This window comes from Hylobates moloch, unplaced genomic scaffold, assembly GCF_009828535.3.
Source record: "Hylobates moloch isolate HMO894 unplaced genomic scaffold, HMol_V3 SCAFFOLD_12, whole genome shotgun sequence".
NCBI classification, from domain to species: Eukaryota; Metazoa; Chordata; class Mammalia; order Primates; family Hylobatidae; genus Hylobates; species Hylobates moloch.
Genome location: NW_026652287.1, coordinates 8,968,973 through 8,979,711, shown reverse-complemented (window position 1 = coordinate 8,979,711; position 10,739 = coordinate 8,968,973). Strand labels below are relative to the sequence as shown.

Here is a 10,739-nt window from a genome sequence, read left to right as displayed (position 1 = left end):
ACTTCCGCAGGTTCGGGGGCTGGCACGGGTCAAAGCACTTTGTGCGTCACTTGGCGACGCCGGATGTTGGGCTGCGCAGGATTTGAGACGCTTGCCTGACCACCGCTTGCTCTGCGCTGGGACAGCCATGGTTTCAGACGGTGAGGACCCTGCAGGGCGGGACTTCGACTCCGGGGCTCGGCGGTCTCGGTCCGGCTACGACTGGCCAAATGGAGTGTGTCTTTTGGGCTGGATAGAATCCGTTTGGTCTTTAGAGGAGTAGCCAAGGCAGTCATTCATTCAGTAAATAGTTTTGGATCGCCTCCTGTGTGCAGGCATTATTTTCTGGATTGTAGCAGAGATCGTGACAGACAGGGGCCTTAGTGGAGGTTACAGTCTAGTGGGTGAAACAGACGACAATAAATAGAAATAATTTCGGCCGGGTCGCACCCTGGTGGATTAGGCCTGTAATCCCAGCACTTTGGGAGGCCGAGGCGGGAGAATCGCTTGAAGCCGGGAGTTCGAGACCTGCCTGGGCAACACAGCTAGACCCCATCTCTACAAGAAAATGAAATATTGGCCGGGCGCGGTGGCTCACGCTTGTAATCCCAGCACTTTGGGAGGCCGAGGCGGGCGGATCACGAGGTCAGGAGATCGAGACCACGGTGAGACGCCGTCTCTACTAAAAATACAAAAAATTAGCCGGGCGTGGTGGCGGGCGCCTGTAGTCCCAGCTACTCGGAGAGGCTGAGGCAGGAGAATGGCGTGAACCCGGGAGGCGGAGCTTGCAGTGAGCCGAGATTGCGCCACTGCACTCCAGCCTGGGCAACAGAGCAAGACTCTGTCTCAAAAAAAAAAAAAAAAAGAAATATTAACCGGGCGTGGTAGCGCGTGTCTGTGGTCCCAGCTACTCGGGAGGCTGAGGCGGGAGAATCACTTGAGCCCAGGAATTCGAGGCTTCAGTGAGCTATGATCGCAACACTGCACCCAGCATGGCTGACAGGGCATGACCTCGTCAATAAAAAAGTACAAAATAAATTATTTTTCAAAGGATGAAAAGAGCTATGAAGATGATGTAATAGTATGGTCCTAGTTACAATAGTACATTGTGACTAGGATTGAGGAGGAGCTGTTTTAGATAGGGACCACCTAGGAAAAGTGCAGGATATTGAAACCGACTTGAATGATTGTGTGAAGTTCTGGGGGAAGTGCACTTTAAGTGCATGGGCCCTGTGGCAGATTGAGCCACCAAGTTACGCTGAGAAGGGAGAAATGGAGAGCTTGCGGGTAGAGGATGGTGGGGAGACTCATTCATACATTAAACTACCACATATGGAGTCAGATGTTTTGAAAAAGGAGGCTAGAGGGATGAGATCAGAGAACCAGCCAGTTTCAGGTCATGCAGGACCTTATTGGCCGTGATAGAGAAGTTGGGCTTTATTTTTAGGTGCAATACAAAGACATTGTAGAGTTTTAAGCCAGAAAGTGTTATGATCTGGTTTGCAATTTTAAAAGATCACTGTGGCTGTTGTATGGAAAATGGACTGTGGGGAGCAAGAATAGAGGTAGGGGAGTCCTTTCAGGAACTGTAATAATTGTCCATCCTCTCTTAATTGATGTGAAACCATACCACAACCCTGTGAGGGAGGCAGGCCTGGCATTGCTCCTGTCTACAAATGAGGTAGCGAACTGAAGAAGGAAATTCACAGGGACATTGCACGTGTATAGATGCACACCTTTCTTTACAGGCAACACTTTTTCTGTCTGGCAGACACAGTTCTATTAAGTGCTTCTGTCCTAGGTGCTTTGTTGTGTGATTTACACATTTTTTTGTTTTGTTTTTCTATTAAAAAAAAAAAAAAGTGGCTGGGCACAGTGGCTCACGCCTGTAATCCCAGCACTTTAGGAGGCTGAGGTGGGAGGATCACTTGAGCCCAGGGGTTTGAGACCAGCCTAGGCAACAAAGTGAGTCCCCGTCTCTACAAAAATTTAAAAATTAGCCAGCTGGCTGGGCGCGATGGCTCATGCCTGTAATCCCAGCACTTTGGGAGGCCAAGGTGGGCAGATCACCTGAGGGCAGGAGTTCGAGACCAGCCTGACCAACTTGGAGAAACTCCGTCTCTACTAAAAATACAAAATTAGCTGGGCATGGTGGCGCATGCCGGTAATCCCGGCTACTCAGGAGGCTGAGGCAGGAGAATCGCTTGATCCCAGGAGGCGAAGGTTGCAGTGAGCCGAGATCGCGCCATTACACTCCACCCTGGGCAACAAGAGCAAAACTCCGTCTCAAAAAAAGTAATAATAATAATTAGCTGGATGTGGTGGTGCACACCTGTTGTCCCAGCTATGTGGGAGACTGAGACAGGAAGATCACTTGAGCCTAGGAGGTCAAGGCTGCAGTGAGCTATATTTGTGGCACTGTACTCAAACCTTGAGATCTTGTCTCAAAAATTTGTTTAAAAATACATAAATAAATGAGCATCCTGGGCCTTTCATAACAGTGTGTACTCACAGGTTTGTATGTCTGTCACCTCAATTAGAGTATAGTCTCCTTGAGGGGTTGGACCCAGTATCCCCAACACCTAACACTGGTAGTGTAAAAGTTTGTTGAAGGATTAATGTGTTCGGGGTGGTGCGTGCATGTAGTCCTTACTACCGGGGAGGCTGATGCAGGAGGATCACAAGCCCAGGATTTCAAGACCAGCCTGGGCAATTTATTGAGACCCCCCCCCCATCTCTTAAACCCAAAAAACAAAAATCCAAAAGAATGATTAATGTGTTGTGGTAGCCTGTTTAGTTTAGAGAATAGAATTCCTCTTAACAGTAAAATCTTGATGTAGGAATTGCTTTTCCCTCTGTTTTTTAACCTTTTTTTTTTTTTGAGACAGAGTCCCACTCTGTCACCCAGGCTGGAGTGCAGTGGCGCGATCTCAGCTCACTGCAACCTCTACCTCCCAGGTTCAAGCTATTCTCCTGCCTCAGCCTCCCGAGTAGCTGCAATTACAGGCGTGCGCCACCATGCCCAGCTAATATTTTGTATTTTTAGTAGAGACGGGGTTTTGCCATATTGGCCAGGCTGGTCTTGAACTCCTGACCTCAGTGATCCGCCTACCTCAGCCTCCCATAGTGCTGGGATTACAGGCACCTAGCCTGGTTTTTTTACCTTTTAAAAAGTGACTCTTAATTACAATTGGCCTTGCTGCTACGTGATTTGATGAGTACGGGCCAAATTGACACCTAAGCCTCCCTTTAATTTTTTGCTGCTGAAATTCTACCACTGGGATTCCTACTACTGGTTAACCAGTGCCTTCTGTCCTTGACCAGGCATTCAGAATGCAGTAGGTGTTTTTTGTTTGTTTGTTTTTTAGTTTTTTTTCCAGACAGGGTCTCATTCTGTCTCCCAGGCTGGAGTGCATTGGCAGGAACATGGCTCACTGTAGCCTCGACTTCCCGGTCTCAAGTGATCCTCTCTCCTCAGCCTCCTGAGTAGCTGGGACTACAGGCATATGCCACCATGCCTGGCTATTTTTTTTTCCCCGAGATGAAGTCTTGCTCTGTTACCCAGGCTGGAGTGCAGTGGTGCAATCTTGGCTCACTGTAGCCTCCGCCTCCCAGGTTCAAGTGATTCTCCTGCCTCAGCCTGCTGAGCAGCTAGGATTACAGGCGCTTGCCACCAAACCCAGCTATTTTTTTTTTTTAATTTTTTATTTTTAGTAGAGATGGGGTTTCTCACCATGTTGGCCAGGCTGGTCTCGAACTCATGACCTCAAGTGATCCACCTGCCTCGGCCTTCCAAAATGCTGGGATTACAGGCATGAGCCACCGCGCCCGGACCTAATTTTTATATTTTTAGTAGAGAAAGGGTTTCGCGATATTGCCCAGGCTGGTCTCGCGAACTTCTGAGCTCAAGCCATCTGCCTGTCTTGGCCTCCCAAAGTGCTAGGACTACAGGCCTGTGCCACCACACCTGGCCCTTGTTCAGTAGATATTTATTGAGCAGCTGCAATGTGCTAGGCAGTGTGGTAGGAGTGAGGATAAGCAGTGAACAAAAGAGACAAAAACTCCTACCCTCACAGAGTTTACATTTAGTGCATTGGAGATATAGTGGTTCAGGACGTAGACAAGAGCTTGCTAAGAGCCCACTGTGCTTTAAAGCTTTTTTTTTTTTTTTTTTTTTTTGAGATGGAGTCTCGCTCTGTCGCCCTGGCTGGAGTGCAGTGGCGCAATCTCGGCTCACTGCAAGCTCTGCCTCCTGGGTTCACGCCATTCTTCTGGCTCAGCCTCCTGAGTAGCTGGGACTACAGGCGCCCACCACCACGCCCAGCTAATTTTTTCTATTTTTAGTAGAGATGGGGTTTCACCGTGTCAGCCAGGATGGTCTTGATCTTCTGACCTCGTGATCCGCCCGCCTTGGCCTCCGAAAGTGCTGGGATTACAGGTGTGCGACACCTCGCCTGGCCCAGCTTTAAAGCTTTAACTAGGTCTTCTGTTAATCTCGTAATTATAAGGTGATAAACATTTAAAGGCATATAGTGGTGCTCTGGATTTAATTTATGAATTGGGAATGTTAGCTTTGATTCATTTTTATGGAGATAATGTTTTAAATTTTATTTTTTGTTAATATTTTCAGAAGATGAATTGAATCTTCTGGTTATTGTAGTTGATGCCAACCCAATTTGGTGGGGAAAGCAAGCATTAAAGGAATCTCAGGTAAGACTGCTCGAGGAGGCCGTTGGAGAATTCTGGTTTAACTGAGTGTTTATATTGCTTTTTTAAAAAATGCCTTTATTAAAGTATAATTTACATACTGTAATATTCAGCTACTGTACAATTCAGTGATTTTTTTAAAGTAAATTTGCGAAGTTGTGTAACCAGCCCCGCATTTCTGCTTTAGAACATTTCTTTGACTGCATAACGTTCCCTCGTGCCTGTTTGCAGTCAATCCCTGCTTCTATCTCCAAGCTGCAAGCAACCACTGATCTGCCCTCTATCTCTAAATTCTCTTTTCTGGACATTTCATGTATTGATTTCATACAATGTGTGGTCTTGAAAAATACTTTCTATTTTGAAATATTTTATTTTTAAATAATATAGACACAGGAAACCAGAAAAGATACAGAGAGGTCCTGTGTAGCCATCACTCAAGTTCTTTCAGTGGTGACATCTTACATAATGATAGTACAATTTTGAAACTATCAGTGCAATCTACAGACCTAATCAGATTGCAGGTTTTACATGCGCTCACTTGGGAGTATGTGTGTGCATGTGTGTGTATGTGTGTTTGTGGTTCTGTGCAGTTTTACCACATTGATCGATTTGTGTGTCCATCAGCACCACCATCAGGATATGGAACTGTTGCTTTATTACAAAGGAGCCCCCTTCTGTAGTAGTTACAGAACCTTCCTATAGTCCCCATCCCTAACCCCTAGTAAACACGAATATACTAATCGGGACTTCATTTCTATAATGGTATTTTGTATATAGATCATACAGTTGGTAATCTTTGAGGTTGGCTTTTGTTTACCCAACATAATGCCCTTGAGATCCATCCAAGTTGCTGCCTGTATCAATAATTTTTCCTTTTTTTGTTTTTTTTTAAGACAAGTGTCCCACCCTGTTGCCCAGGCTGGAGTGCAGTGGTGCCACTATAGCCCATTGTAGCCTCACATTCCTGGGCTAAAGCATAAAGCAGTTCTCTGGCCTCAGCCTCCAGTGTAGCTGGTACTACAGGTGCACATCACCATGTCTGGCTAATTTTTGTGTTTTTTGTAGAAACAGGTTCTCACCGTGTTGCCCAGGCTGGTCTTGAACTCTTGGCCTCAAGCAGTTTTCCCGAATAGTCCTGTAATCCCAGCACTTTGGCCTCCCACAGTGCTGGGATTACAGGCGTGAGCCACCATGCCAGCCCATTACATAATTTTCTTTTTTTTTGAGACGGAGTCTTGCTCTGTCGCCCAGGCTGGAGTGCAGTGGTGTGATCTCGGCTCACTGCAAGCTCTGCCTCCCAGGCTCACACCATTCTCTTGCCTCAGCCTCCCAGGTAGCTGGGACTACAGGCGCCCGCCACCATGCCTGGCTAATTTTTTTTTTTTTTTTGTATTTTTAGTAGAGACGGGGTTTCACCATGTTGGCCAGGATGGTCTCGATCTCCTGCCCTTGTGATCCGCCCACCTTGGCCTCCCAAAGTGTTGGGATTACAGGCATGAGCCACCACACCCGGCCCATAATTTTTAAGTATAGTCACCCTACTGTGCTATCAAACATTGAATTAATTAATTTATTTATTTATTTTTCCTGAGATGGAGTCTTACTCTGTCACCCAGAGCTGGAGTGCAATGGCGAGATCTCGGTTCACTGCAACCTCTGCCTCCTGGGTGCAATTGAGATGGAGTTTTGCTCTTGTTGCCCAGCCTGGAGTGCAACGGCGTCATCTTGGCTCACCGAAACCTCCGCCTCCTGGGTTCAAGCGATTCTCCTGCCTCAGCCTCCCAAGTAGCTGGGACTACAGGTGTGCACCACCACGCCCAGCTAATTTTTGTATTTTTAGTAAAGATGGGGTTTCACCATGTTGGCCAGGCTGGTCTCGAACTCCTGACCTCGCGATCTGCCTACCTTGGCCTCCCAAAGTGCTGGGATTACAGGTGTGAGCCACTGTGCCCCACCAAATTTATTTCTTCTGTTTTATTGTATGTTTGTACCCTGTAACCCACTTGTCTTTATCCTCCTCCCGTTCCCTCCACTCACCCTTTCTAGTCTCTGTTATCTATCTTTCCACTTTCTACACCATGTGATCACATTTTTTTTAGCTCCCACATATAAGTGAAAACAGGAGGTATTTGTCTCTATTTTTTATTTTTATTTTTTATTTTATTGAGAGGGTCTCTGTCATCTGGACTGGAGTGCAGTAGCGTGATCATGGCTCACTGCAGCCTCAATCTCCTGTTCTCAAGAAATCCTCCTGCCTCAGCCTCCTGACTTGATAAGAGAGGCATGCTCTACCATGCCCAGCTTTTCTCATTTTGAGTTAACTTTTTTTGTTTTTGTGATGGAGTCTCGCTCTGTCACCCAGGCTGGAGTGCAGTGGTGCCATCTCGGCTCACTGCACCTCCACTTCCCAGTTTCAACTGATTCTCATTCCTCAGCCTCCTGAGTAGCTAGGACTACAGGTGCATGCCACCACGCCCAGCTAATTGTTTATATTTTTAGTAGAGATGGGGTTTTGCCACGTTGGCCAGGCTGGTCTCAAACTCCTGACCTCATGTGATCTGCCCACCTTGGCCTCCTAAAGTGTTGGGATTATAGGAGTGAGCCACCGCACCTGGCTGATTCTTCGTGTTTGTTCGTTCATAATCTGGTCCCACTCTCAACCATACCTTCTTTGCCTGTCTGTACTCCCAGGCAACTCTTGATCTCTTTGTGTCTCTGTAGATTAGTTTGGATTTTCTAGATTTTTTTCACGTAAATTGAATCAAACAGGATATAGTGGGGAGGTTTTTGTGGCCTTTTTTTTTTTTTTTTTTTTTTTTTTTGTGTTTTTTTTTTTTTTTTTCTCTGTGAGGGTGCAATGGCGCGATCTCAGCTCACTGCAACCTCCGCCTCCTGGGTTCAAGTGATTCTCCTGCCTCAGCCTCCCGAGTAGCTGGTATTACAGGTGCCCATCACGACGCCCAGCTAATTTTTTGTATTTTTAGTAGAGTTGGGGTTTCACCATGTTGGCCAGGCTGATCTCGAACTCCTGACCTCAGGTGATCTGCCCACCTCGGCCTCCCAAAGTGCTGGGATTACAGGCGTGAGCCACTGTGTCTGGCCGTGTCTGTTCTTTTTAATGACAGATTAGCTGTTTTTCACTTTTAAATGGTTTAAAATAAAATCAGAAGAATAACATTTTTGTGACTTGAAAATCATATGAAATTCAAATTTCTGGGTCTATAAATAAGCCTCACTCATAAATTTATGTATTTTCTGTGGCAGCTTTTGCATTACAAAGGCAGAGTTGGGTAGCAATAAAGATTGCATGGCTCAAAAAGCCCAAAATATTTACTATCTGGCCCTTCACAAAACAAGTTTACTGACCTGTGGCCGATTATGTGGTCTGTTCTGGAGAATGTGCATGTCTATTTGAAAAGAATATGCATTCTTTTGTTTCTAGTGAAGTGTTCTATAAATGTCTATTAGTTTAAGTTGCTTGATAGCGCACCTGTAGTCCCAGCTACTTGAGGGGCTGAGGTGGGAGGATCACTGGTGTCTAGGCGGTTGAGTCTGCAGTGAGCCATGACTGTGCCACTGCACTCCAGCCTGGGAGACAGAGCAAGACCTTGTCTCAAACAAAATAAAATAAAAAAATAAAAAAATTATCGAGAATGGAATATTGAAATGAAGTATTGTTGTTGAATTATGTATTTTTTTTTTTTTTTTGAGGTGGAGTTTTGCTGTGTCACCCAGGCCAGAGTGCAGTGGTGTGATCTCTGCTCACTGCAACCTCTGCCTCCCGTGTCAAGCGATTCTTCTGCCTCAGTCTCCCAAGTAGCTGGGACCACAGGCATGCACCACCACACCTGGCTAATTTTTGTATTGTTAGTAGAGACGGGGCTTCGCCATGTTGGCCAGGCTAATCTTGAAGTCCTGACCTCAAGTGATCTGCCTGCCTCGACCTCCCAAAGTGCTGGGGTTACAGGCATGAGACACGTGTCCGCCCCCGTTTTTTGTTTTTTGTTTTTTTTTTGTTTGGTTGGTTTGTTTTGAGACAGAGTCTCACTCTGTCACCCAGATTGGAGAGCAGTGCTAGGATCACAAGCATGAGCCACCACGCCCATTTCCCCGTATTTTGATAGCAGCAGTTAGTGTACTCACATTTAATATAATTATTAGTGTGGTTGCATTCATATCTGCTATTTTGTTATTTGTTTTCTGTATGTCTCATGAATTTTTTGGTTCTTTGTCCTCCTTTACTGTGTTTTGTGTTAAATAAATATTGTTTACTGTACTATATTAATTCTTCTGTTGATTTGACCTATATATTTTTAGTTCTTTTCTTTTTTTGTTTTGTTTTTTGAGATGGAGTTTTGCTCTTGTCGACAAGACTGGAGTGCAGTGGCACGATCTCGGCTCCCTGCAACCTCCACCTCCCTGGTTCAAGCGATTCTCTTGCCTCAGCCTCCCGAGTAGCTGGGATCACAGGCGCATGCCACCATACCTGGCTAATTTTTGTATTTTTGTTAGTGACATGGTTTCATCATATTGGTCAGGCTGGTCTCTAATTCCTGACCTCAAGTGATCGTCCCGCCTTGGCCTCCCAAAGTGCTAGGATTACAGGCATGAGCCACTGTGTCCAGCCTTCAGTTTTTTTCTTTTTCTTTTTCTTTTTTTTTTTTTTTTTTGAGACAGAGTCTAGTTCTGTCGCCCAGGCTGGAGTGCAGTGGCATGATTTCGGCTTACTGCAACCTCTGTCTCCCGAGTTCAAGCAATTCTCCTGCCTCAGCCTCCCAAGTAGCTGGGATTGCAGGCATGCACCACCACACCTAGCTAATTTTTGTATTTTCATTAGAGATGGGGTTTCACCGTGTTGGCCAGGCTGGTCTCCATCTCTTGACCTCGTGATCCGCCCACCTCAGCCTCTCAAAGTGTTGGGATTACAGGCGTGAGCCACTGCGCCTGGTCGATCTCTTCTTACTTGTGATTCTGTGTCCAAAAAGTTCACGTACACATGTACCAGAAGTTAGGACTTGAACATATCTTTTTGGGGGACATAATTTGACCCACAACAGTTGCTCTAGGGATTACTGTATGTATCTTACCATTGTCTACTTTAGATTAATACTCATTTAACTCCAGTAAAATATAGAGGCTTTGCTCCAATATAGATCCACTTCCACCCCTTCCCCATGTTCTTATTGTCATACATATTACACCTGCGCATGTTATAAACCTGATAACGCAGTGTTATAGTTGGTACTTACACAGTTGCTTATACCAAGTATAAGCATCTTTTCTCTTGTTAACAAAAAATAAAAATATCATACAATATTCATGTCAGAACTATACTCATTTTTCAGCTGAAACCATACTCTTTTTTCTTTTTTTGAAATGGAGTCTGCTCTGTCGCCCAGGCTGGAGTGCAGTGGTGCGATCTCGGCTCACCACAATCTCTGCCTCCCAGGTTCAAGCAATTCTGCCTCAGCCTCCCAAGTAGCTGGGACAATAGGCACGCGCCACCATGCCTGGCTAATTTTTTTTATGTGTATTTTAGTAGAGATGGGGGTTTCACTGTGTTGCCCAGGCTGGTTGCAAACTCCTGAGCTCAGGCAATCCGCCCACCTCGGCCTCCCAAAGTGCTGGGATTACAGGTGTGAGCCACCACACCCGGCCAAACCATACTCATTTTTCAATTGGCTATGGATACAAGAATTCAGCAAAAATCAACATAGGCATTCTGTGAGAATCCATTGGCTATATGCAATTTACTATAAAGAGTATTGTGCATTTCACTGTTATTTGTAAATTGTGTGCTAAATACTGCTGTATCAGTAATATCCGTATGTACTTGTGTACATGGGTACCTCGTTTTTGGGGAGCGAATGGTTAAACATCTGCCAACACATCACTGCATGCTGCCCTGTTACTCCAGAAAGGCTGGGTTTGCACTCATCAGTGCTGTATGAGAGTTCTTTTTTTCTTGTACCAACACAAGATGTTCATTCTCCTTGTTTCATCTTTTGTTAACATGAGGTACAAAAAACAATGTAATCTCAATTTGTTTTTAG

General features: G+C 45.5%; 1 protein-coding gene across 3 annotated transcripts in view; it reads left to right on the top strand.

The window, feature by feature from the left end:
- Window positions 1-30: 30 nt before the first annotated feature.
- Window positions 31-10,739, top strand: part of GTF2H3 (general transcription factor IIH subunit 3) — a 29,841-nt gene continuing 19,132 nt past the window's right edge. For 2 of the 3 annotated variants that reach the window (XM_058425530.1, XM_032168367.2), the window contains exons 1-2: window positions 41-140; window positions 4,610-4,689. In XM_058425530.1, coding sequence (XP_058281513.1) covers window positions 128-140; window positions 4,610-4,689 — 93 coding nt within the window. In that variant the 5' untranslated portion in view covers window positions 41-127. Of the gene's footprint in view, window positions 141-4,609; window positions 4,690-10,739 lie in introns of all 3 variants that reach the window. The other variant, XM_032168368.2, reaches the window with a different exon arrangement.